This window comes from Callithrix jacchus, chromosome 1 (assembly GCF_049354715.1).
Source record: "Callithrix jacchus isolate 240 chromosome 1, calJac240_pri, whole genome shotgun sequence".
NCBI classification, from domain to species: Eukaryota; Metazoa; Chordata; class Mammalia; order Primates; family Cebidae; genus Callithrix; species Callithrix jacchus.
Genome location: NC_133502.1, coordinates 134,006,337 through 134,033,773, shown reverse-complemented (window position 1 = coordinate 134,033,773; position 27,437 = coordinate 134,006,337). Strand labels below are relative to the sequence as shown.

Genomic DNA, 27,437 nt, shown 5'->3' with positions numbered 1-27,437 from the left:
CAGCCTCCCCGCTCTCGCTGCCCCTCCCCAATCAGGGGCCCTTTGTGATGTAAAGGCCCCAGCTCTGTGATGCAGGCCTGGGCCCCAGTCCCTAGTCTCCAAGGCACTGCCCAGACCTCAGTTGCTTGAAGGCAGCATACCTATTCAGATGGCATGCTAAAGTTTCTTAGTGATTTCTGGATAAACACCCCCAGCTATACACCATGGGTGTTAGATATCTTCCTCACCCTGGTATTTGTCGTGGAGTTATATTTCCTATTAGCCCCCTGCCTCTCTTACTTCCGTCATGATCCACCCTCACCATCGCCAGGGGAGAAGATAATGGTAAGGAGCCCTCAGGCCAGACCCACACAGCACATTTCTCTCCTTTCTTTCTATTATTAGCTCTACTTTTCCAAATCCAGTGGAGAGACTTCCACAATGGGAAGTGTCAGGAGACCAGAACATGGTCTTTCCAGGGAGAGGAAGGGCAGCCAGGGGTTGGTCGGGACTGGGATTTCCATCCCGAGCTCTAAGTCCATCTGTGGGGGAGCACAGGAGGCATCAGGGCAAAACCAAACCCCTGGACTCAGTGGTGAGGGCCAGTCAGGACATGGGGGAGGTCTCTGTGGGAGGGCGCTCATAAGCCCCTTCCTGGGGCAGGTGGCTGGGGGCCCAGCCTCATCTGTGTGGGGTGATCTGGGGGCTGTGCTGAGCCTCCGAGGGCCTCCCACCTGGGCCTGGAGTCTCCTCTGATCTTCTGAGAAGCAGAATCCTACCTGACAGCTCAGGTGTGCCAGCGGGCCTGAGCCTGGGTGTTCGTCGAGTAGAGGAGCACCTCTACCGTACTTACATTACATTATATATTATACATTATGCATATTATAGTTTATATGTGAAATACATATTTTATATATATGTATAATATATATTTCCTCATATAGTAAATCCCTCTTTGTGGTGGGTTTTATTGTTTGTTTTTTGAGACGGAGTCTCACTCTTGCCACCCTGGCTGGAGTGCAGTGGCGATCTCGGCTCACTGCAGCCTCTGCTTCCCAGGTTCAAGCAGTTCTCCTGCCTCAGCCTCCGGAGTAGCTGAGATTACAGGCACGCGCCACCACGCCCGGCTAATTTTTGTTATTTTTAGCAGAGACAGGGTTTCACTATGCTGGCGAGGCTGGTCTCAAACTTCTGATCTCAGGTGATCCACCTTTCTTGGCTTCCCCAAACGCTCGGATTACAGGCGTGAGCCACCGCGTCTGGCCCCCTCTTTGTGTTTTTCTAAGAAGAAAAGCAGTTTATCATCCAATTAAACATGAGTGGGAGGAAGCACACCACTCCCTGAGCAAGACGAGAGAGCTGTGCTGTTCGTGAGCGCCGCAGCCGGACTGGGGGCGGAGAGCGAGAGCTGGTCTCAGCCCCTCGCCCTTTCTTGTCTCCCAGGGTCACCTTCTCTCCCAGGGTCAGCAGAGGGGGAGGCCCAAAGGCAGGAAGAAAAACCGCAGTCTGAAAGGTAAGGCTCTGCCGGGCACACTAGAGTTCATTTGATCTCGTCTGTCCCCGGAGAGAAGCGACTCTGTCTGAGGAAGTCAACTGAAGAAGCCTGAGGTGGGGGCTCCTAGGAAGGAAATCAGAACCCCGGGTCCCTCTCAGATTCCGTGCTGGCATGAAACCATGGTGGGCCAAGGACTGGCTGTTCTCCAGCAGGGCACAGTGTAGGGGGAGGAGACCAATGCCTGTCTGAATCAGGAGGGGGGTGAGGGGGCTGTGGACAGCTGTTCAACTCTGCTAAGGCTGACTCCTCCGAGACCACCCCAGTCCTTTCTCCCCACTGGGCAGCTGTGAGAACTATGGAGATGGGGGGGGGGTGGTCTGTGTGTGGAAGCCCTTTGTGGACAACAAAGCCTTGCCCTCCGTGCCTCGCTATCACCGTCCAGGCCATGTGGCCTCGGACACAGACACGTGGTTTCCAGGGTCTGACTCCCCATGGTCTTCCCTCAAGAAACATCCACTCAGCCTCCTGTGAGATCCCAGGCCCCTCCCTCACTGCCCTAACCCGGTCTCCTGATTTCCAACTTCTACAGACCACCTGAAAGTCCTGGAGAGGATTCGGGACTCGCTTTCACAACTGCAGCGGTGAGGCACTTCCCCTTCCCTGCATCCTTCTTACCGGGGTAGGATTCCACCCCAGGGCCTTATGGCTGCCTGAAGCTGACCTGGGATGGGGAGACGAGGGGGACAGAGGATGGGAGTGAAACCCTGGAGCAAGGGGTAGGAGAAGAATTGGGGAGTCTGGGTGCAGCGCGGTGGAGGGGCATAGGAGGAGAACTGGGGAGTGTGGGTGCAGCGCGGTGGAGGCGCATAGGAGGAGAACTGGGGAGTCAGGGTGTGGGGCAGTGGAGGGGCATAGGAGAATTGGGCGGTCAGCATGCGGGGTGGTGGGGGGAATAGGAGAATTGGGCGGTCAGCATGCGGGGTGGGGGGAGGGCATAGGAGAATTGGGCGGTCAGCATGCGGGGTGGTGGGGGGGCATAGGAGAATTGGGCAGTCAGCATGTGGGGTGGTGGGGGGGGCATAGGAGAATTGGGGAGTCAGCTGTGGGGTGGTGGGGGGGCATAGGAGAATTGGGCAGTCAGCATGTGGGGTGGTGGAGGGGCATAGGAGGAGAATTGGGCACTCAGCATGTGGGGTGGTGGGGGGGCATGGGAGAATTGGGCACTCAGCATGTGGGGTGGTGGGGGGCATAGGAGAATTGGGGAGTCAGCTGTGGGGTGGTGGAGGGGCATAGGAGAATTGGGCAGTCAGCATGTGGAGCGGTGGAGGGGCATAGGAGAATTGAGGGGTCAGGGTGTGTGGCGGTGGAGAGGCATAGGAGGAGAACTGGGGAATCAGGGTGTGGGGCGGTGGAGGGGCATAGGAGAATTGGGGGGTCTGGGTGTGGGGCGGTGCAAGGGCCGGGGCCCTCATGCCCACTCTGCCCTATGGCCCTACCTGCTCCTGGCTGCAGCTTGTGCCTCCTGTCTCCTGCAGCATCCTGGGGCCGCATCCTGAGAAAGGCGACTTTGGTCAGCTCTCTGGTCCAGATCCCCCAGGTGAGGAGTGCAAACGAGCGCCTGATGGAGCCTCCCACTCCCCTCAGGAGCCAATGGAAGATGCCGCTCCCGTGCTTTCCCCATTAGCTTCCCCAGATCCTCAAACCCAGCATCCTTCGCCTCTCATCTCCACCCCATCACCAGGCCCAATGGCCACCTCAGTCTCCCCTCTGAGTGCCTCCCAACCACCAGAGCCTTCCCTTCCCCTGGAACACCCCTCACCAAAGCCACCTGCGCTTTTCCCTAACCCACCACACACCCCTGATCCTCGGGCCTGCTCTCCGCCTCCTCCGAAAGGCTTCATTACTCCTCCCCTGCGGGATTCCACTCTGACGACTCCATCTCACTGTGACTCAGTGGCGCTTCCACTGGGCACCATCCATCCAAGCTCATCTCCATGTGAGGATCTGGCGACTTCTGGCCCAGCCATCTCAGGCCTTGGCGGCTCAAGCAGTCATGTCTCTGTGCCTGCACTCTGGTGTCGGGAAACTACCAAAACCTGGCGCATCTCCAACCCATCGGTCCAGCAAGATCATCTTTCCGGCCACCCACCAGAAACCTCGTCCTCGGGAGACCCCACAAACAGTCAGATGGAAGCTGGAAGCCCCTTTTTGCTCAGCTCTGATGGCCAGAATGTCGTGGGAATACAAGTCACAGAAAGAGCCAGGATCAACATTCGGGAGGAAAAAGAAAAAGATGGATCATTTCCAAAACAAACGAACACGGAAAAGCACTTGAATCCTTTGGGGAATTTGGTGAAATCATTGAATGCTGAGCAGGACACCACAACCCTAAAACCCGTCTGGGACATGGAAGACTTGAAACAATCGTCTAGTCCTCAGAAGCTCTCGGATCCTGGAATCCTGAAGGAACATTTTCAGAAGAATTATAGCCAGCTTTTCTGGGGCCTCCCCTCTCGGCACAGCGAATCCTTGGAGGCTAATGCCTGGGTGTCTGAGAGATCTTCTACTTTACGGTCTCCTTCTTTCTTGTTCAATGGCGTTCCCGATGTCCGCCCACTTCAAACAGAGACTACAATGTCTCCACTGCTTTACCAGGCCCAGCGCCCGTCCCATCTGAGGCCTGGGTCCCAACCCTTTATTTCGCCCACACCCCCATGCCAGCTCTCACACATGGCTCAGGCGGAGGCTCAGGCCCGTCTTCAATCCTCTTTCCCAGTCCAAGCTCCTGCTCTTGCATCCCCGATTAATAATTCTGGAGTAGCTTGCCCCGCGTCGCAGAATAAGACGCAAGCTCTCACCTTCCCTGAAATGCAGCGCCCTGGATGGTCTTCTAAACAACCAGAAGGTGGGTTGGCTTTACCCTCTAGGGCCCAAAAACCTCAGGATGTCTTTAGCGCCCCCACTCCTAACCTTCCCCAGGGCAGCTTGAGAGCAATCATTCCTGAGAACTTTCCAGTCAGTCCTGAACTCCGAAGCAACCTGGGAACGACCCAAGAGTCTCCGGATCTGATGCAGCCTCCGGAGAAACTGCCAGGGACAAGTCAGGGCAGGGGCAAACTCAGACCCTTGCAGTTCTCCGAGTCCTCGGGCGAAAGCAGCAAGGACATACAGAAGGTGACGTTCCCGCTAGAGAGTAATCCGTGCACACCTCTGGGACAAATTCGGGGGCAGACCCCGCAAAATCTAGCCAGGTGCCTGGAAAGCTTCCCAGGGAAGGTTCTGGGGGCAGAACCTCAAGTCTCTGAGGAATCGGAAAGAGACTTGAAGATGCCCTCGAAGAGAGACTCGGAAAGTGATTTATTAAGACGCACAGAGAGAAATCGTATAGAAAACATCCTGAAAGCCCACGTGGGCATGAAGTTGGGCCAGCTCAGTGAGGGCTTTATCCCCATCCATGTGCGTCGATCCTGGCTTGCTGTCAACCAGGCTTTTCCCCTGTCCAACACCCACATGAAGACCAGCAATCTAACAACCCCAAAAAGTGAAAGAGCCAGTGTGAACACATCCCTGGAGCTTTCCTTCCTCGATCCGTGCACTCGACAGGTGCTGGGACGCCATATTGTGAGGTTGTGGGCCAAACACAACTGGAGCCTAGCCCTCAGGGTCCTCAAGCCCATTAAGCTCTTTAAACTGGAAAAAGTTTCATCCTTATCCCTAACACAGCGTGCCGGTCCCTCCTCAGCCACCTATGAATCTAAGCCTAACTCAAAAGTTGAGAAAGCCACGTTCCTAAGAGAGTCACCACCGGCAGGTCTGAGAAAGCAGGTGCTGACCAAAGCATCTGTTCAGACGCCAGACAGTCTTATGGCAGCCAGAAGGAGCAACCTGGGGTATGAGGAGCCCAAGAACCCGAAACGTCAAGGCTCACGCAAGAGCCAGAGCCGGATGTTTACCCCTACTCACAACAGTGAGAACCCAACGAAGCCCAACTTAGAAAAACGTGAAGAAAGGCTTGAAGACCTGAGGACTCCCCAACTCACCCCAGTCAGGAAAACGGAAAAAACCCGTCAGGATGAAGGCCTCCGGCTGCTGCCGTCAAAGAAACAGCCTCCTTCAATAAGCGACGTCGGAGAAAGCATCAAACAATTCTTTCAGCAGGTCTTTTCAGAGAAGAAAAGCAAGCCAGTTCCAGTCACTGCCAAGAGCCAGAAAATAGTGAAAAACAGATCACATGTGTACAGCAGCTATGCTGAAGCTGAGCGGCTCACGGCAGCAGTTGGACACATGCTGGAGAAAAAAATGACACTTTGCTGTGAGCATCGTGCCTCAAAGGCAAATCAGCACAAACAGGAGTTCCAAGCCCCAGTCTGTGGGTTTCCCTGCAACCGCAGGCACCTCTTCCACCCGGAACACAGCACAATGCTGGGCTACGCAGCCAGCAGTCAACAAGCCACTCTCAAGAGCCAGAGTTACCCCAACAGAGAGAAGCATATCAGAGATCAACAGTCCCTGAAAAGTGTCTGACGCAACAATGAGCAACGGGGCCAGGACAGCCCCAACTCTTGCTCCCCAAGAAGGCTGTCTCCCCAGTCAGCGCCCCTCAGGGCTGACTGAAGACAGAACATTTAATATTCCACAATAAATAAATGTCTCCTCCCCCCCCCCATAAAAGGATAATGGCTTTTATTTGTGTCGTGCTTGGTGTGGGCTTGTTTTCTAGAAGTGACAGGACATGCAGGGATTCTGAGAGTGGTGTTGTAAGCCCACCTTCATCCTGAGTTCCTTCACTGAAACTTAGGTTTCCATCTTTACACAAACAACAAAAAATTCTAAAAACAAGATGAGAACACCTACGAAGATCCCACTCAGAGATATGGTTCAACCCATCTTTCTACTACTTACTCTCTACCTCAAACTTTATGCAGCTGTAGGAAGAAGGTTTGCAGAGATGTCATAGGACTGAATATCTCCATGCAGGCTCCAGGAACTGCCACAGTCAAGTAGCTTCATGTGTCACAAAAGAGTGGAAGCTCGGGTGGGAGAGTGTGGGCCCTGAGTTCAGAAGCCAGGGAAGTCTTGACCCTGGATATCCTGGGGGAGAGTAGATAATGCCTGCCCCTGGGAAGCCCCTTCTCTCCCTCACAAAGGCTGGGATGGAGATGGGCCCTCTTAGCTCAGCCTACATAAAGCACAGAGTCCCCATCCCACTGCCTCTCCCTTTCTTGCACTCTGGAGTGGGGGTGGGGACAGACCTTCCAGCACTGTGGATGTAAAAGTGGGGGGTGGGGGGAGGCCTTCACGGAGGCTGCTGAGGACCGTGAGCTCCCCTGCCCGAAATGAGTGAATGACCCTGCTCCTGGGTCACCTGCCTTTGTCTGTCTCACCTATGTGTGTCTCAGCTTCAGAGAAGTAGTTCTGGGTGAATGGGGGAGGCCATGCCTGTGTGTGCAGAGGCTTCCGATGGTGGGACTCTGTAGAACTACAGCGGGATGCAGACTAAGAATTGAAAAGGAGGCAAAGTGGTGTGAGGGCTCCGTAGGCGGTGCCATGACCTGGGAGCCTCTGACATTCCAACCCCTTCCACAGGCATAGAGGGGCCTATGGCTCATCCTGGCCCCACCCCAGGGTCTGTCCCTGTTCCAGCTCCCAGACCACAGACCTAAAAACGCATTTACCCCCAACACAGAGGGCCAGACCAGTGAGAAGGCAAAGTGAATAAGGGAAGATGAATTTCTTAACATCTTTAATGAGCTTGCACATAGTAACCTACTGAATTTTTTTTTTTTTTTTTGAGACAGAGACAGAGTTTCACTCTTTTGCCCAGGCTGGAGTACAGTGGCATAATCTCCTTTCACTGCGACCTCCAGACCCTGGGTTCAAGTGATTCTCCTGCCTCAGTTTTCCAAGTAGCTGAGATTATAGGCACCCACCACCACACCTGGCTCATTTTTTACATTTTTAATAGAGATGGGGTTTTGCCATGTTGGCCAGGCTGGTGTCAAACTCCTGACCTCTGGTGATCTACCAGCCTTGGCTTCCCAAAGTGCTAGGATTACAGGCATGAGCCAACGCACCTGGCCTACCTATTGCATTTTTAAAAGGATGTGTTGACGATAGGTGAAAAAGCAAGGACTAGAGAACCCCAGGCATGACTCGGGAGTCTGGTGACCTTTAACATACATGTAGCCCCAGGACTGCCCCCAGGAGAGAGGTGGTGACTTAGAGGGACCCCAGCAGCTGAGCTGGGGTCACACAGCAAATCTCCCTGGGCTCCTGAGGTCCTTTCTTTCCCCACAGACCAGCAGGGGAAGAGGCAGGCAGGCAGGCAGGCTGGCAGGCAGGATTTGAACACACAAGGCAGCTGGAAGTGACCTGTCCAGAATGGGCAGGGGGTGGGCAGGGCAGGAGCCGTCCCCGCTCTGTCTCCCTCTGCTTTCAGCACAGCTTCCTCCTCTCTGGGCCCTCTCCCTGTGGGAAAGCAGGAGGTCCCCACAAATCAGGGAGAGGAGTCTGAGGTCTCTAGAGGGAGTTTCCGTGCCTTGTGCACATACAGGCGCGCAGGAGGCCCAGTTCCGGGGGCCTCGTTTCCATGCTGGAGAGGACCGTGCCAGGCGGTGACACTGATTTAGATGAAAATGGAAATGGCCCTGCCCCCAGCATGTGGGACTGGTTGGCACTTGGGGTAAAGGGGGCAGTCAGCAACAGTCCCCAGCATGTGGCCTGTCCTAGGGCCAGGTCTGTCTGGGGCCCAGATGACTGAGGCAGCCTCCAAGGTGGACCCAGCAGTGACAGCAGAGCCAGGACCAGCAGGAGGGGCTGGGACCTGGAGCAGAGATCAGCTCCAGTCCCCCTGGGGAGCTCAGGAGAGAGTGAGTCACAGAGCTGGGACCCTGACTGCTGAGGATGGGCCATGCCTGGCTGCTGCTGGGTTCCCTCAGGAAACCGACAGGCGAGTTCTGGGATGTGGAGGAGCTGGACGTGTGGACCCCACGGCTCAGGCCAGGAGAAGCACCACAGGAAACGCTGGCCGACCAACAAGAACATAGGAAGGCGCAAGCAAGCCCTTACCCCTCCGCTACTCAGTCTCCCATGGGGTGCAGCGAGGCCAGCAGTGGAGACCACAGAGGCCTCCCACAGAAACCTCACAGGGACATCTCGTACAGAGAGCCCACCGGGACCACTCACTGCCACAGAGAGAGACACACTGCGCCCTCCAGAGACCTCATGGTGCCCCACAGAGACACAGCACCGAGACTCCCAGAGTGCTCACACGGACCCCTTCAGAGAACCCCACAGAGACCACACTGACAGACTTCATTCAGTCCCACAGAGACCTCCTGCAAATTTCAGAGACCTTCCTTGGTTCTCACACAGAGGCCTCACACCCGACAAAGGCCTCAGAGACTTTACACAGAATCATGAAACAGGGAACTCATGCAAAGACTCATGCAGCTCACCTCGTGATGACAGGCGTGAGTCACCTCGCCCAGCCTCTCTTTTATTTTTAAGTTGGAGTCTTGCTCTTTCACTCAGCCTGGAATGCGGTGGCATGATCTCAGCTCACTGCAATCTCCAACTCCCAGGTTCAAGTCATTCTCCTGCCTCAGCCTCCCTAGTAGCTGGGATACAGGTATGCACCACCACGTGGGCCAAGCTAATTTTTGGTATTTTTAATAGAGACAAGCTTTTACCATGTTGGCCAGGCTGGTCTCAAACTCCTGACCTCAAGTGATTCACCCGCCATGGCCTCCCAAGGTACTGGGATTATAGGCATGAACCACCGCACCCAGACTGGTCCTGTAATTCTCTCTGGACACCCTGGCCCTGTGAGCTGCAGGAGGGCAGGCGGGGCCAGGCCCCGAGCAGCCCCTGATAGGCGTTGAGTGAATGAGTAGGGGTGGGGAGGGGAGGCTGGGGAAGGCACCCGGGATGTGTTCCTCCCACCCCCCAGCCCTGTCAGGCCTCCATGTCCTGCTGAGCTCTTGCATGGTGGTCCTTTCCCACTTACAGCTCACTGCCTTGGACTAGGTCCCAGCCGATGGCCCGGCAGAAGTGTCCTCTCTGTTCTTATCCAGTATGACCTAGATGGGAGCCAATAAGCACATGGAACGAGCATAGCCCTGAGGGGTCAAAAATGTGTGAGGAAGAAAGGGAGGGAGGGAGGGAGGGAGGGAAGGAGGGAGGCAAGAAGGAAGGAAGGAAGGAAGGGAGGGAGGGGGCAATGAATGACTGCACATACAAAGGAATGAGTGAATTAATGCCCAAACCAAGAAATGAGTGAATGAATGCACACACAAAGGAATGAATGAATACACACACCAAAGAATGAATGCACACAAATGAATTAATGCACACAAAGGAAACAGCCAATGTATGAACATGCCACTTGTGGGGCGTGAAGAGGCCTGAAGAGACCCCCAGTTGATGGGGCCCCACGTTGTGTCCTTGCTACTGAGGGACCTGGACATGCCGGTGCATGGGAGAAGGGCTTGGGCTTGGGGTGAACTGGCTCACAGGCGACTCATCAAGTGTCACAAGTAACCCTGAGCAGCAGGCTTCCCCTCCCGAGCCTTAGCCCCACCAGATGTAACATGGATTAGAAGAGCGACCTCATGGCGCTTTTCTGAAAATTCAGTAGGTGAAACTTGGTGGCTCACGCCTGTAATCCCAGCACTTTGGGAGGCCAAGGCGATTAGATCACTTGATTGAGCCCAGGAGTTTGAGACTAGCCTGGGAAACGGTGAGACCATATTTTTGTTAAAAAAACAAAAATGGAAATTCAATGGGGTGCCGGGTGTGCCAGTTCTAGAGCTGTGACATTTGTTTATTTGGTTCAATACAAGCCACTTCAAACAACTGAGCCCCCCCAGCCAGTGGGCCAGGCCTCTCAGTGTCACTCTAGCTGAGGGGGGGGGTGTGTGTGTGTGTGTGTGTGTGTGTGTGTGTGTGTCTCTACTTCCTTTAACTGTCCTCATTCTTTCCATCACGTGTGTGTGTGTGGTCTTTTCTCTCTCATACACACACACCTGTTGAATTTGCATGCTCTGACACACAGACACACAGTCATACTTCCTTTTAAAAAATTTTTACTTTTAGAGGCACAATCTTGCTCTGTCGCCCAGGCTGGAGTGCAACGGCACAATCACAGATCACTGCAGCCTTGAACTCCTAGGCTCAAGCGATCCTCCTGACTCAGCCTCCTGAGTAGCTGAGACAACAGGCGTGCCTCCCCATGCCTGGCTAATTTTTTTTTTTTTTTGGTAGAGGTGGGGTCTTGCTATGTTGCCCAGGCTTGTACACTCCTGCTTCTGCATGTATGTATGCATGTATGTATGTATCCTCTTTTTTGAAAATGGTTTCATTGAATCTTTCTTTAAGCACGGACGTTTCTGAAGCTCTGGGGACACCTGGAAGAGGAAGGGAGGGTTCTGGATACCCTCTAGGACCACATTGGCCCTGGGTGCAGGACAAGCCCAGGCAGGAGAAACAGACCCTGCTGAGGTTCCTCTTTGCCTCCTCCCTGGGTCCCAGCTAGGTGGTCTCCTCGGTTCACTGCCGGCCAGGGTCAGGCAGTGCATGGCCAAGTCCACCACTATGTCACCATTCCAGGGGGAAGGGGCTTGAAGGCCGCGTCATGGAGTGATGGGAACCTGGATTTAGTTGGTATGACCCGAGCTCAGCTTTCAGCTTTTCCACATCCTGGCGGCGGGGCCTTCGGGTGGGAATTCCTCCTTGGCAAAATGAGAGCTTGTGAGAATTAAACTGGCCCCGGCATTTAGGAAACAGCCCTGTGATGTAGGTTCACGCTCTCATGACCCAATTACTTCCCAAATGCAAAAAATTAGCTAGGAGCGGTGGTGGGCACCTGTAATTCCAGCTACTCAGGAAGCAAAGACAGAAAATTGCTTGAATCCAGGAGGCAAAGGTTGCAGTGAGCTGAGATGGTGCTACTGCACGCCAGCCTAGGCAACAGAGCAAGGCTCTGTCTCACGAAAAAGAATAAAAGGAAAAAAAAAAAAAAAAAATGAAATGGAAGGAGACGAAAAGGAATACACGTAACATAGGCACGGACTTCATGACTAAAACACCAAAATCATTGGCAACAAAAACCAAAATAGACAACCGGGACCTAATTAAACTCCACAGCTTCTGTACAGCAAAAGAAACAATCAACAGAGTGAACCAGCAACCAACAGAATGGGAAAAAATTTTGCAATCTACCCATCTGACAAAGGGCTAATATCCAGAATCTACAAAGAACTAAAACAGACATACAAGTAAAAAGCAAACAAACCCATCCAAAAGTCGGAGAAAGATATGGACAGACACTTGTCAAAAGAAGGCATATATGAGGCCAACAAACATATGAAAAAATGCTCATCATCACTGATTATTAGAGAAAGGCAAAGCAAAACCGCATTGAGATATCATCTGACGCCAGTCAGAATGGCGATCATTAAAAAATCTGGAGGCAACAGATGCTAGAGAGGATGTGGAGAAATAGGAACACTTTAACACTGCTGGTGGGAGTGTAAACTAGGTCAACCATTGTGGAAGACAGTGTGGCGCTTCCTCAAGGACCTAGAAATAGAAATTCCATTTGACCCAGCAATCCCATTACTGAGTAATATACGCAGAGGATTATAAATCATTCTATTATAAGGACACATGCACACATATGTTCATAATGGCGCTGTTTACAATAGCCAATACCTGGAACCAAACCAAATGCCCATCGACGATAGACTGGACGAGGAAAATGTGGCACATATACACCATGGAATACAATGAAGCCATAAGAAATGATGAGTTCATGTCATCTGTAGGGACATGGATGAATCTGGAAACCAGCATTCTCAGCAAACTGACACTAGACCAGAAAATCAAACACCACATGTTCTCACTCACAGGCAGCAGGTGTTGAACAATGAGAACACACGGACACAGGGAGGGGAACATCACACACTGGGGTCTGTTGCGGGGGCCAAGGGAGGAACAGCGGGGGAGGATGGGGAGGTCGGGGAGGGATAACATGGGGAGAAATGCCAGATGTGGGTGACAGGGGGATGGAGGCAGTGAACCACATTCCCATGTGTGTACCTATGCAACAATCCTGCATGATCTGCAAATGTAACCCAGACCCTAAAGTACAATTAAAAAAACAAAGAGATTTGCAAGGAATCAAAAAGCATTTAAATATCCACATGAAGATATTCATCAGCAAGACTGATACCGCAAAGAAAAGAAAATCAAATCAGTGATAATAAGAATATACTGGAGAAGTCCTCCAAGAATGTAGAGGAAAAGGATAACAGAATGAAAGTGATGACGACGAGAGTGCTGTGAAACCCAATTTTAAAACTCCAAGATTAATACAATAGAATTTTCACAGTAGAGTAGAACAACAAACTAATGAAAAAAACAACAACAAAGAGAACATTTTTTCTTGACCTTTAAAAAAAATCATGTTCTATAAAAGGAAATCCTCACATAGACATATCCTGGCAGAATATGTATTGAAATGCTGGAAAACTTTAAACCATTCCGGGATCTGAGAAAAGTACTTAGAAATGAATGAAAATCAGGCTGACCCTGGCTTTTCCTCTGTGACAGATAATTCAGGGAAACACTAGAATACCATCTACATAGTTGAGGGGAAGGGTTAGAAACCCAAGTAACCAGAGATTTTGGAAACATACTTGCGTAGTCTGACATCTGTGAAAATAACATACTTGGCTGTTTTTGCTTTGAGAGTACATAGCACCAATAAGCAGCTTAAGAAAAATATTACTTTAGTTCAACCATTATGGAAGACAGTGTGACAATTCAGCAAGGATCTAGAACCAGAAATACCATTTGACTGGGGTGAGTGTGGTGAGGAGGCAGCAGGGGCAAAGGCCCTGGGGTGGGTGTGGTGAGGAGGCAGCAGTTGCAAAGGCCCTGGGGTGAGTGGGGTGAGGAAGCAGCAGAGGCAAAGGCCCTGGGGTGGGTGTGGTGAGGAGGGAGCTGGGGCAAAGGCCCTGGGGTGAGTGGGGTGAGGAAGCAGCAGAGGCAAAGGCCCTGGGGTGGGTGTGGTGAGGAGGGAGCTGGGGCAAAGGCCCTGGGGTGATTGTGGTGAGGAGGTAGCTGGGGCAAAGGCCCTGGGGTGGGTTTCGTTAGGAGGCAGCTGGTAAATGTCATCAGCCTGGTGTTCACACGCATGGCCCAGTTCCCCTAGTCCACTCCCCCAGGGGCGTCAAAGGTCTCAGCCTTGCAGGAGAGATTTCTCGACTTTCCAAAGTTGTCAGCCCTCAGGGTTTGTCTTCCTGGGTGGGTTTCTGCTGTGCCTGAGAGGTGGCCCAGGGCCACGTGACAGGGGGAGAAACTAGCCCAGCAGGCCTGGGTTTGCCTACCACTCTGCCTCTCACTTGCTATGTGACCTGAGGCAAGTTACCAGACCTCTCTGAATATGTTTTCCTAGCGGAGCTTTTGATACATGCCTGGTGTGGGGTGTACGGACAGGAAATGCTGTTTCCCTGCCACTTTTCAATGTTTCCTCTTCTCAGCCAACATTTAAAACAGTTCCCACAGGCTGGGCGCAGATGCTCACGCCTATAATCCCAGCACTTTGGGAGGCCAAGCAGTAAGTGCCCCACGGGCAACAGATGTGCTGCCTGGGAAGCAATGCTGGAGGCTGTGACCACTTGGGCAGATGGTCAAGATGAGGTGGGCACCAGTTTAGCCCAGCCACAGACAAAGCTGCTGAGGCTGTGTGCCTCTGTGCCTGCCTGGCACAAGATATGGAGCCAGGGCTGAGTGGGCCTCTGTGCCTGGGCTGACCAAGGATGAGACTGGGGCATGCTGGAGAGAGAGCTGACTCTGGACAACCCGGGCTTTGTGTGGAGCAGGTAAGGGAGCCCCCCACCACTTGTCTCCCTATGCCAGTGGTGCAGTGCCCAGAGCCTGCAATCCTCACTCTGGGTGTGGGCCAAGAAAAAACGAACCCTTTGGCTGGTGCACTAGGCGACCTTCAGGCTATCTGGGACCAGCTCTGACAGCCTCTGCTCTGGATCAGCTGCCGCAGCAACTTACACATAACATGGAGCAGCAGCGGTGGCATCCCTGGACATTAATCCCAGTAGCATGGAACCCAGGACCAGATACTGCCACAGTCAGCCCACAGGTGCGGGAGGGCAGGAGGCGCTCAGTCAAAACTCTGTGGCTGCACAGTGCCCAGCACCTGCAAACCTGTGCTCTGGGCCAGGCCTAAGGAAAAGTGGACCCTAGGGTGGGATGGCGGTATACTCCCCGACCCCCACGCCCTCGGGGAGCAGCCCCGCAAGAATCTGCCATGGGCTCAGCCACAGCTGCAACCTGGAAATGACGCAAGTCACTATCAGTGGCAACCCCTGGCCCTGTCCTCCCCCACCAGCAGCAGGAATCCCAGGGCCAGATGTCACCATAGTGCCTAATTTAGGCGGTCGGCGGCGCAGCTACAGGGTGATGAAAACCGGCGCTCAGACTCATCCTGGGTGTTGCAGCGGGCCCAGGGCCCGCGACCCCACACTCTGGGCTGAGGCCAAGGAAGCACAGATCTTAGGGTGGGGGGAGGTGTCCTGGGCGACTCCCAGGCTGTCTGAGATCAGCCCTGCAGCCTCCCGTGCATTCTGCTGCACCTGCCACTTAGAGATGGCATTCGGCAGCGTGGTGGCAACCCCTGATCCTGCTCGCTTCCTCCAGCAACGCGGACCTAAGGGCCAGACCCTGCTGCCGCACCTAAATCAGGCCCCGCAGCAGGAGGAGGACTGGAACTGGCGCCCAGCCCCATCCCGGTGGCTGTAGGGTAACCAGCACCTGCAACCAACGCCCTGCACCAGGGACAAAAAGGAACAGAAGAACAGAAACCAGCACTGCCACCCTACGGCTCAACTCTACCTGCCACCTGCACACGGCGCATTAGAAGCAGTGGCAATCCGAGCTCTGCCTGCCATAAACAGCAGCAGGGTCCCAGGAACGAAGGCCACCTCAGAGGCTGCCACCTGGCCACCTCTGCACCCGTCCCTGCCCTGGTGGCAGCCAGCCACGCTCCTACCTCTCCAGCGCTCCGCAGTCTCCATCGCTGCCACCCACTGCAGCGAGGCGAGCCGTGGTGCCACAGGCTCCAGCCTCCAGCATGCAGCAGATAGCTCTTCCTTCTCATGGCATGGAGCAGGTGGGCGGGCAAAGCCAGAAAAGCCTAGAACGGGACACAAGAGAATGGTAGCATTAGACCCCCACCTTGTCATGCTGGCCACTGGGTGGCATGGGCCAGTTTCAGTGAAGGCACTCACACCCACCCTCCAAAGGCCACAGCATCTCCTTTTGGCCCAAACTGGCTAGGGAGTAGAGACTGGAGACACCATGGTGCCTGGGCTTCCCGCTCCACAGGAACCACTGGGACCACCCAGGCTGTGCTCGGGAAGCAGGAGCAGCAGAAACTCAGCCCCAGTCAGCCCTCCGCACCCATGTGCTGGTTCCCATTCCTGAGACCTCCACCCACAGGGCCCCGTCACCCCATGGTGTCTGCTACAGAAATGTGTGCCCGCCAGGCAGCAGCAGATGGCCGTTTAGAGTCCGGGGAGAGGAGGACCACTCCTCTCTCAGAGACCACCGCTGTCATTGAAACTTCCATCACCTGCCACCGGTAGTGCAGCTTCCGACAGAGCCCCTGACCCGCTGCCACCGGCAGTGCAGCCCCAGGATAGTGCCAACACCATCCCCCACCACCGGCAGTGTAGCACGTCATGGCAGCCCCTAACCTGCCCCTGCCTTAGACACTGCAGCACTCGATGGCACCCGCAAACCACCCCCCTACCATGGGCAGCACAGCCCGGGATAGCACCCCAACAGGCTCCCTGGGGTGGGCAGTGGAGCCACAGATAGTGCCCCCAAGCAGACCCCCACCACAGGCAGCGATGCCCCCATATGGCATCCAAACCACCCCCCACTGCGGGCACTGCACCCCTGAATAGTGAGTGCCCTGACTCACTCCCCGTCGGGAACAGTGCGGCCCTGGATAGCGCCCCCAACCAACTCCCTGCCTTGGGCAGTGCAGCCACCGATAGCACTCCAAACTCCCTCTCCACCTTGGGAAGTACCCCCATGGCTAGCTCGGGTAGCCCCTGATAGCACACCCAACCTGCCCCTGCCACAACCCACGCAGCCCGGAATTGCACACTCACCCGCTCTTTACCAGGCAACGCAGATCCCTGAGAGCACCTGGCCCACCCGCCGCCTCCCCACCAATCGGGCTGTGTATCCGGCCCCAAGAGTGCCCCCACCAACCCTCTACCCCACCCCACAGGCAGTCCAACCCTGTGTAGCTCTCCCAACAAGCCCCCCAACCTCTGTCTCAGTGTAGTCCCCATGACGCCTTTAACACCACCCCTCCCCCCCACCAGCAGTGTAGCACCCCCTAAACCATACTTCCCCGCCAGCATTGCAGCCCCAGACACTGCCCCCAACCCACTCCCCACGTAGGCGATGCAGCCTTGGATAGTGCCCCCAACCAGCTCCCAGACACAGGCAATGATGTCATGGATCTCACACCCGACCCCGCCACCCCCCCACTGGGGGCAACGTAACACCTGACAGCACCCCGAACCCATCCCTCGCCGCTGGCGGTGTTGCACCCCATAGTGCCACCATCCCATCCCAGACAAAGCAGGGAGCCCCGGAGAAGGAGCAGGAGGTTTGGAGGATTCCCGGTGGGGTACAAGTCCCCGCCACTTACCGCAGAGACCTGTCTCATCCTCCACCATCACGTTGAAGCCACCACGGCTTCTCCAAAGAAACTCGCTCTGACCGCGCCGCCGCAGCCGCCTACACCGACTACACCGACTTCCCTCCTGCCGGGCTGGGGCCGCCGTCGCCGCCGCTGATTTCCCTGTGGCCGGGCCGGGCTGGCCGGGGCCGCCGCCCCCGACGACAACTTCTCGAGGGCCGCCGCCGTCGCCGCCGCCGCCTTCTCGAGGGCCAAGTTAGGATTGCGCCACTGCGCTCCAGCCTGGGCGACAGGGCCAAGCCCGGTCTCAAAAACTGTTTTAAAAATTAATAATAAACATTAAAAAAAAAATGGACACTGCCCGGGCTCAGCCTTCACCTCGGGAGGGAGCTCGGCAGGGGCGCTTCCTCCTCCTTCCGCCTCCTGCCCCGCGGTCCTCCTGGGTCCCCTCCCTGCCCCACTCCCCCAGCCCCGCGCTCCCAAGCCCACTGATCTTTAACCTCCTATGGGCCCCCAACCCCCGGGCGCCCAGGGGAAAGAGCCTGCGAGGCGGCCTGGGCTCCCCCACTCCCTCCGCCGGGCTTCCGCGCGCCTCCCGGCCCTGCCCCGAGTTACCGCAGCAGCGGCCGCTACCACTGCTCCTAGAAGCCCCGGCGCCGGTCGTCGGAGAAGTAGGCGCGGAAGCTCCAGAGTCCGTCCAGCTCCTTGCGCTCCCGCGACGGGCTCTCCCGGGTTTACAGCATCCCGCCCTGCAGCGCCAGCCAAAGCCACACACCAGCCGCGCAGGCCACCGCCGACCTGGAAGCCAGGCTGCCGGCTCTGCCGCTCGGCTTCCGGCTGCGGCGATTAATAGAAGCGCAAGAAGGGGACCGCGGTCGTGTCCCTTGACGTACTGAGGCCGTCGGCGCCATGTTCGTTGAGGGCGAGTGCCAGGTCTGGGGGGGGGCCGGGCGCTACTGGGTGGGGCCAAGGGCCGGGAACCCCGGGCTAGGCCTTTGGCGAAGTTGGACCCTCACACGCAGCCCCAGTCAAGAAGGGCGAGGTCTTCTCCCCGCTCCCGCCCAGGCTGGACGATCCAGGGCGGCAGGCCAGGACAGAAGCCCTGAGATCCGGGATTCCCCAGTTTCGTCAAGGAGCACCTCCACTCGCTTTCCCCAGCGCGACTCCTCCGAGCAGACCCCAGCGGAACCTCTTCCATGCCTGCCGGGTGCAGCGGTGGCTCTCGCCTGTAATCCCAGAACTTTGGGAGGCAGAGGTTGGTGGATCACTGAAGCCAGTCTGGCCAACATGCCGAAAACCTATCTCCACTTAAAAAAAAAAAAAAACTAGCTGGGCGTGGTGGTGCATGCCTGTAATCCAGCTACTCGCAAGGCTGAGGTAAGAGAATCACTTGAACCAGGGAGGCGGAGGTTGCAGTGAGCTGAGATGTCACCATTGCACTCCAGCCTGGGCGACAAAAGCGAAACGCCATTTTTTGTTTGTTTGTTTGTTTTTTCCGAGACGGAGTCTCCCCGGTCACCCAGGCTGGAGTGCAATGGTGCAGCCTGCTCACTGCAACCTCTATCTTCGAGTGCAAGCAATTCTCCTGCCTCAGCCTGTCAAGTAGCTGGGATTACAGGCCCGAGCCACCACGCCCGGCTGATTTACTGTATCTTCAGTAGAGACGGGGGTTTCGCCATGCTGGCCAGGCTGGTCTTGAATTCCTGACCTCGTGATCCGCCCGCCTCGGCCTCTCAAAGTGCTGGGATTACAGGCGGGACCCAGGGCGCCTGGGCTTTTCCGCCATCTTTTTATTTATTTATTTTTTGAGACGGAGTTTCGCTGTTCTTGCCCAGCCTGGCGTGCAATGGCGCGATCTGGGCTCACTGCAACCTCCGCCTCCTGGGTTCAGCCAATTCTCCTGCCTCAGCCTCCTGAGTAGCTGGGATTACAGGGACGCGCCACCATGCCCAGCTAATTTTTTGTATTTTTAGTAAAGACAAGGTTTCGCCATGTTGCCCAGGCTGGAGTGCAGTGGCTGTTCACAGGCTCAATCCCACTACTGATGAGCATGGGAATTTTGACTTGCTCCGTTTGCAGCCTGGGTTCGTTCACCCCTCCTGAGGCAACCTGGTGTTCCCCTGCTCCTGGCAGGTCACCATATTGATGCCGAACTTGGTGCGGACACCTGATCGGCATAGTGCACTACAGCCCAGAACTCCTGGGCTCAAGCGATCCTTCCACCTAAGCCTCCGGAGTAGCTGGGACTACAGGCACGCACCACCGCGCCCAGCGAAGAAGCTTCATTATGTTTGAAGTTCTCCTCCTTAGGGTTTTGTTTTATTTTATTTTTATTATTATTTTGTTTTTGAGACGGAGTTGCGCTCTTGTTACCCAGGCTGGAGTGCAATGGCGGGATCTTGGCTCACCGCAAGCTCCGCTCCCTGGGTTCAGGCAATTCTCCTCCCTCAGCCTCCTGAGTAGTGGGGACCACAGGCACGCGCCACCATGCCCAGCTAATTATATACATATATATATATGTATATTTTTTTTTAGTGGAGACGGAGTTTCACCATGTTGACCAGGATGGTCTAGAACTCTTGACCTCTTGATCCACCCGCCTCGGCCTCCCAAAGTGCTGGGATTACGGAGTTTCGCTCTTGTTTACCCAGGCTGGGCGCGATCTCGGCTCACCGCAAGCTCCGCCTCCTGGGTTCAGGCAATTCTCCTGCCTTAGCCTCCTGAGCAGCTGGGATTACAGGCACACGCCACTATGCCCAGCTAATTCTTTGTATTTTTAGTAGAGACGGGGTTTCACCATGTTGACCAGGATGGTCTGGATTTCTTAACCTCGTGATTCACCCGCCTCGGCCTCCCAAAGTGCTGGGATTACAGGCGTGAACCACTGCGCCCGGCTTTTTGTTTGTTTGTTTTTTTAAGACGGAGTTTTGCTCTTGCTTACCCAGGCTGGCATGCAATGGCGCGATCTCGGCTTACCGCAACCTCCGGCTGCTGGGTTCAGGCAATTGTCCTGCCTCAGCCTCCTGAGCAGCTGGGATTACAGGCACGTGCCAGTATACCCAGCTAAGTTTTTGTAGTTTTAGTAGAGACGGGGTTTCACCATGTTGACCAGGATGGTGTCGATCTCTGGACCTCCTGATCCACCCGCCTCGGCCTCCCAAAGTGCTGGGGTTACAGGCGTGAGCCGCCGCGCCCGGCTTTTTTTTTTTTTTTTTTTTTTTTTTCTTTCAGAGATGGAGTTTTGCGCTTGTTTACCCAGGCTGGAGTGCAATGGCGCGATCTCGGCCCACTGCGACGTCTGCCTTCTGGGTTCAGGCAATTCTCCTGCCTCAGCCTTCTGAGCAGCTAGGAGTACAGGCACGCGCCACTATGCCCAGCGAATTTTTTGTATGTATAGTAGAGACGAAGTTTCACCATGTTGGCCAGGATGGTCTCGATCTCTTGACCTCGTGACCCGCCCTCCTCAGCCTCCCAAAGTGCTGGGATTACAGGCATGAGTCGCCGCTCCCGGCTGGTCTTTAGTTTTCTAATCCATAAAATGAGAAAAGGAGGGAGGGTAAGACGAGGGGGAGAATCAGCAAAATTTATGAATGGATACTCTGCTTAATACCCAGGTTATTAAGCAATCTGTATAACAGGGCCCTGCTACACTCATTTACCTATGTAACAAACCAGCACACCCTGCACGTGTACCCCTGAATTTAAAATAAAAGTTAAGGACTGGCTGCAGTGGTTTACGCCTATAATCTCAGCACTTTGGAAGCCAAGGCTAGTGGATCACTTGAGGTCAGTAGTTCAAGATCAGCCTGGCCAACATGGTGAAACCCTGGCTCACCTAAAAATACAAAAACAATTAGCGGGGTGTAGGGGTGCGCATCTGTGATCCCAGCTACTCAGGAGGCTGAGGCAGGAAAACCCCTTAAGCCCTGGAGGTAGGGTTGCAGTGAGCCGGGATTGTGCCACTGCTCTCCAACCTGGGAGACAAACAGACTTTGTCTCAAAAATAAGTAAATATATAAACATTAAATAATAAAATAAAATAAAATTAGAAAAATATCTGTCCAAAGAATTATTGTTTTACTTTATTTTATTTTTTTTGAGATGGAGTCTTGCTCGGTCCCCAGGCTGGAGTGCAGTGGTGTGATCTTGGCTCACCGCAACCTCTTTCTCCTGGGTTCAGGCAATTCTCCTGCCTCAGTCTCCTGAGCAGCTTGGAGTACAGGCACGCGCCACTATGCCCAGCTAATTTTTTGTATTTTTAGTAGAGACGGGGTTTCCCCATGTTGACCAGGATGGTCTCGATCTCTTGACCTCGAGATCCACCAGCCTCGGCCTCCCAAAGTGGTGGGGGAATACAGGCGTGAGCCACCGCGCCCGGCCCAATTTAATTATTTTAACATGACATATCACTTATTATTACTTGCAGTTATATGTTTATTTTTATTGTCAAAGATAACAAAGCCTGACAGTAAGGACACATTTTTATCCATAATATGTTACTGCAATAGGGAAAAAAGTGCAATGTGAAAAGAATTCAACCTTGGTTTGTACGGCAGTGACTGGATGTTTTAAAGGGAGAATGAGGGAGTAGGGAAGCCGGGCAAGCAGGTACTCAGTAGAGTCAGGAGCAATACAGCGCAATGAAGAGGAGATCTCTTGGTACTGAATATGGCCAGTTATGCTTATATAGCCCAGCGTGCACAGAAGAAACCTGTTAACGAAACAACTCAAAAATGTCTTTGTAGGATGTATGTAGGTTTTTTTTAAGAAAATAAACTTTTTGGCCAGGTGTCATGGCTCATGCCTCTAATCCCAACGTTTTGGGATGCCAAGGCAGGAGGATCACTGAGGCCAAGAGTTCAAGACCAGCCTGGACAACATAATGAGACCCCCTAGAAAAAATTAAAATAATGTTGAATTTTAAAAAAGAAAAGAAACTTTGAGGAGTGACATCATTAAGTTATTCTACTGTAAAATAGAGAAAGTTAGGGAACTTACCAGTGAATATGTACATCAACTGAAACAAGATTTTGGATACACTGGTAGGAATGTCTGTTGAAAGAAGATGGCTATGGAAATCCAAATGCACATGTCCTTTGACCCAGTAACTCTACTTTGAGATAGTCAGCATATATTCACACTGAGTTCCTATGTATAGATGACATACACTCATGTCCAAGTTTACTTTTATTTGAGCAGTGTTTCTTACAGAGAAAAATTAGGGGAAAAAATCAAAGGACATTGATTAAATAATGCTATAGTCATAAAATCACATACCATTTGGCCATCTATAAGAAAGGATGCTCCTTGTATACTGATATTGCAGAGACCAACTAGGAACCCCAGAGCAGGTATAAAAAGATTATTTTAAGCTGAAGGCATTTGAGATTCAACAGATGAAGAGGGGAAAAAAGCATTCTCAAAGATTTCCTTATCTGACTAAAAACAAAATTTCTGAGAAATGATGCTACCATAAATCCCCTAACTTATGACCCTGAAGAAGCTGGAAACACCACTCCTAACTGTATAGATGAACATTAACACAAACTTTCCTATTAGTTCTCTTAAAAGTCAATTTTTCTGTTCTTTTCTGGTAAAAGCTATTTCTCCCCCACCATTTTCCCTACTAAGTTACTTAGGCAAGCCTTTAACTTTATTTGACTAGTCAGCTGCTGCTTTTGTTGGCTTTCTTATACATAAGAAATTGACCTTTTTCTCCTGTTAATCTTTCTTTTGTCAGTTTAACTTACAGGCCCTTGGATAGTGAGCATGAGAGGGTGGAGGAAAAGCTTTCCTCTTCCCATAAAATATGGAAAGTTACTTTGGGAGGCCGTGGCGGGCGGATCACGAGGTCAAGAGATCGAGACCATCCTGGTCAACATGGTGAAACCCCGTCTGTACTAAAAATACAAAAAATTAGCTGGGCATGGTGGCGCGTGCCTATAGTCCCAGCTACTCAGGAGGCTGAGGCACGAGAATTGCCTGAACCCAGGAGGCGGAGGTTGCGGTGAGCCGAGATCGCGCCACTGCACTCCAGCCTGGCTGACATGAACGAAACTCCGTCTCAAAAAAATATATATATATGGAAAGTTTTCGGCCGAGCGTTGTGGCTCACGCCTGTAATCCCAACACTCTGGGAGGCCAAGGTGAGTGGATCATGAGGTCAGGATATCAAGACCATCCTGGCAATGGTGAAACCCGTCTCTACTAAAATACAAAAAATTAGCCAGGTGTGGTGATGTGTGCCTGTAGTCCCATATACTCAGGAGGCTGAGCTAGCAGAATCACTTGAATACGGGAAATTGAGGTTGCAGTGAGCCAGGATTGTGCCAGGCTGTAGTCCAGCCTGGCGAAAGAGCATGACTCCATCTCAGAAAAAAAATATATGGAAAGTGTCCCAATATATATAGTTAAAGCAAGGTGAATAAGTGTTCAATACTAACACATTTTCTTGCATCTTTATAAAACTCTTTGGGAAGAATACAAGAAACTGATAAGCCAGAGGAAAACTGGGTGGTTAGGGTTTGAAAATGTGTATCCTTTAAGTCTTCTGAATTTTAAACCAAGGAATGTATTATTATTACTTTTTTTTTTTTTTTTTGAGACGGAGTTTTGCTCTTGTTACCTAGGCTGGAGTGCAATGGCGCGACCTCGGCTCACCGCAACCTCCGCCTCCTCCTGGGTTCAGGCAGTTCTCCTGCCTCAGTCTCCTGAGTAGCTGGGATTACAGGCACGCGCCATCATGCCCAGGTAATTTTTTGTATTTTCAGTAGAGACGGGGTTTCACCATGTTGACCAGCAAGGTCTCGATCTCTTGACCTCGTAATCCACACGCCTCAGCCTCCCAAAGTGCTGGGATTACAGGCGTGAGTCACCGCGCCCGGCTATTTTTATTACTTTTTAAAAATAAACTTTCAATAAGGGGAAGATAAAAATCATGATCAATACTCACATTAGCTATCTTTTTATGCAATTATCTAGACAATATTTCAAAACATATAAAAAGAAAGGACAGTGTCATTAAATGTTTAACAAAAGAAAAAAAATCTTACTAAATGCTTTAGCACTAGAAGGATGTTTTTCTCCTCTTTGGGCACCAAAAGCTTGAAAACAGCAATTATCTTTTGGGATAGTGAAATGTATTAGCTTTGAAACTTTTTCTGTAATGTTCCACAGGACTGGTAAGACAAATATGATTTCGAAGCTGTTAACCATCCTTAAAGATGCAGTTCATGTTTCACATTTTATGGGTTTTTAAAATTATATTCCAATGGACTTTGTTTTTTCAACATTCCCCTTATGGGGGACATATTTGTAGCCTCAATTTTCTAAGATCTGCACATATAAAATTTCTATCACTTTTCCCCCCAGTGCATTTTAATATTTTTTTCATGTATGTATTGTCCTATACTAGCCCAAAGTTTTGGCACCAGAGTCTATGTGTCAAATTTTAATTAAAAAAAAATGCTAAACAATGTTCTGTCACCATCACTTTCCCACACAAGCCTAATATCATTCCTGTTACAACTATTTTCTTTAGCTTGACTGGGTTTTCCTACTAAGTTGCCAGCCCGGAACCATACTGACCCCAACTTCATTCCTGTATAATCTGCATTAATGTTATTATTCAGTGCATTTAAGGCTTTTAAAATTAAATCATAATGAAAACATCATATTGAGAACATAAACGGCAATGTTTACCTCAGTTTACACAAACTGTGATGTTTAGTCTGGCTACCCAACTATTTCATGCATTGTCTCTGAGAGAACTACTGTCATTACGGACATTTTTTCCTTCATGCCTTCAGGCATATGGGTGGGAGGGGAATCCAGAATTGTTATTTTTATGCAGATAGATAATTGAAAGAAATGATTTGTTTTAAACCATTAAATTGCTAAACACATACAAACATAAGTATTTTTAAAGTATCAAGAACTCAATTTAGTGTTCACAGAATTTTAGTCCCAGCTATACTACGTTCTGGTTATACATCTTTAACATTGTTATTTCAGTTATTCATTAATTCATTAATGTAACCAATAACACCTATTAAGCACTAACCTCATATTAAGCTGTTAAAAGATAACACAAACTATTAAAGAGTTCAGTTGAGCAGACAGTGATTCATGAATTGAGCAGCACCAAACTACAAGTGGTGTAAACTCCATGGGCACTTAAACCACCTTTGCAGAATTTTAAGTAATGAGAGAAATCTAACATGATTGACTCCATCTTGCTTAAAATCCCACAGGCTAGACTAGTTCTTTATGGTTGTCATTTTATTGTTAGTTTTTTTTCCCTTGGTTTTTTTTTTTTTTTTTTGCTTATTCTAGTGTGGAGGCTAAAATACCTATGCCAGTAATTTGGTTTATAGTTAAACTTTAAGGCAAGGAAAAGTGACCCCCCCCCCAACTACTTGTATGGAGATTGAAACTACATTTATAAATCAAGATTAGAATTATGGTAGAGGCTTGAACTTTGCTAAAGAATAGACATGTTTAAAAAATAACCTGGCATTGTTTGATTAGCTTCTTCCTTTTTTTCTTTTTTTTTTTTGTTTTGTTTTTGAGATGGAGGCTCGCTCTGGCATCCAGGCTGGAGTGAAGTGGTGTGATCTCAGCTCACTGAAACCTCCACCTCCTGGGTTCAAGTAATTCTCCTGCCTCAGCCTCCTGAGTAGCTGGGACTACAGGTGGGTGCCACCACGCCCTGCTAATTTTTGTATTTTTAGTAAAGAGGGGGTTTCACCATGTTAACCAGGGTGGTCTCTATCTCCTGATCCTGTGATCTGCCTACCTTGGCCTCCCAAAGTGCTGGAATTACAGGCATGAACCACTACCGCAGGCCTAATTAGCTTGCTTTTCTACAGTGCCTCCTGCCCTGGAGTCATGTAATCAAAGGTCACAAGATTTGTAACTTCACCAACTACTCCTATAGATAATAACTATTGTGAAGCCTAATTAACTAGTCTTTGAAATATTTTTCAAATTTAGCATTTTGGTTGACCAACAGACACAATCTGGACCTGTGAACCCCACTCCTCAGAAATGACTCAGGTTCATGAAGATAGTTCTGACACCCCTATGATTCATCCCTGTTCCAACCTATTAGCATTTCCCATTTCCTAGCCCCCTGCCCACTAACCTAGATGGTTAAGATTCATGTAAAATAAAGGTATTGATAATAATAAAATGTAGGCCGGGCGCGGTGGCTCAAGCCTGTAATCCCAGCACTTTGGGAGGCCGAGGCGTGTGGATCACAAGGTCGAGAGATCGAGACCATTCTGGTCAACATGATGAAACCCCATTTCTACTAAAAATACAAAAAATTAGCTGGGCACGGTGGCGCGTGCCTGTAATCCCAGCTACTCAGGAGGCCGAGGCAGGAGAATTGCCTGAACCCAGGAGGCAGAGGTTGCGGTGAGCCGAGATCGCGCCATTGCACTCCAGCCTGGGTAACAAGGATGAAACTCCGTCTCAATAAAATAAATAAATAAAATGTAGTCCGGTAGAAAAGACAGACATAAAAGAATATATTAGAATGTAGTAAATACTATATTGGCAACAAATAAAACTGCATTGGTTCCCCAGAGGAACTAGAAGAAAAACTGGCGCTGAACTATGACAAATGGAGAAAGTAGAATTCTAAATTTTTTAAAAAATGCATGTACAAAGAGCATAGAGACATGGACAGCATACAGCACAATGTGTTCAGGGAATGGTGACAAATTCAAAATGCCTAGAGTAAGGGAGATAACACAAGAAGATCAAGTGAAACAGCTTAGGGAGATCGTGTGAAAGCCGATCACACGAATGGAAAGCCATCAGAGGTTGTCAAACAAAGAAAAAATAATTAAATGTAGATTTCAGAAATATTATATTTTAATGTGCAGGATTGGCTGGAAGGAAGGGTTAGAAAGGCTAGAAAAATGTTGAAATAAATTAAGCAAGACTACTTGGTAGAGATTTCTAACAGCTAAAAATAAAAATCTAGAGTTTGGAGAAGTCAAACTGTATTTGGGAATACAGCTTTAGAAATACCCAAAGTTGTAAGTAATCCACCCAGGGAGGGGATATGATGGCAAAGAAGTATCAAAAGTCAACATTTCAAAAACGATCTCCCAAACCAGGGGAAAAGTGATTCCAAACCTAGAGAGGGTGTTTTAGGAGGGGAGAAGTCAGAAAAGTGAATTGGGCTTAGTAATTTAGAAAGGTGTGTGG

At 51.4% G+C, this 27,437-nt stretch overlaps 1 protein-coding gene, 1 long non-coding RNA gene and 1 pseudogene across 5 annotated transcripts in view; 2 read left to right on the top strand and 1 right to left on the bottom strand.

The window, feature by feature from the left end:
- Nucleotides 1-18,040, bottom strand: part of LOC128932249 (HAUS augmin-like complex subunit 6) — a 32,162-nt pseudogene extending 14,122 nt beyond the window's left edge. Inside the window, exons 1-3 of the transcript XR_013534636.1 lie at nucleotides 17,832-18,040; nucleotides 17,226-17,530; nucleotides 15,546-15,689 (exon numbers count right to left, since the gene is read on the bottom strand). The product of XR_013534636.1 is annotated as an HAUS augmin-like complex subunit 6 (transcript). The remainder of the gene's footprint in view (nucleotides 1-15,545; nucleotides 15,690-17,225; nucleotides 17,531-17,831) is intronic.
- Nucleotides 120-6,138, top strand: LOC100397266 (spermatogenesis-associated protein 31A1-like). 3 transcript variants are annotated; one of them, XM_078370280.1, is made up of 5 exons: nucleotides 120-324; nucleotides 1,423-1,492; nucleotides 2,064-2,115; nucleotides 3,010-3,071; nucleotides 3,429-6,138. In XM_078370280.1, exons 1-5 carry the CDS (start codon nucleotides 154-156, stop codon nucleotides 5,996-5,998), a joined length of 2,925 nt encoding a protein of 974 aa, XP_078226406.1. In that variant the 5' UTR covers nucleotides 120-153; the 3' UTR covers nucleotides 5,999-6,138. The 3 variants fall into 3 exon arrangements, with proteins under 3 accessions (XP_078226406.1, XP_078226399.1, XP_035163105.2); XM_078370273.1 differs by having other exon boundaries at nucleotides 3,369-6,138; XM_035307214.3 differs by having other exon boundaries at nucleotides 3,010-6,138.
- A 138-nt stretch (nucleotides 18,041-18,178) lies between the features above and the next one.
- LOC144582229 (uncharacterized) lies at nucleotides 18,179-25,900 on the top strand. Its single transcript, XR_013534649.1, has 3 exons — nucleotides 18,179-18,471; nucleotides 23,846-23,966; nucleotides 25,788-25,900. It is a non-coding gene; the product is annotated as an uncharacterized LOC144582229 (long non-coding RNA).
- Nucleotides 25,901-27,437: the final 1,537 nt, after the last annotated feature.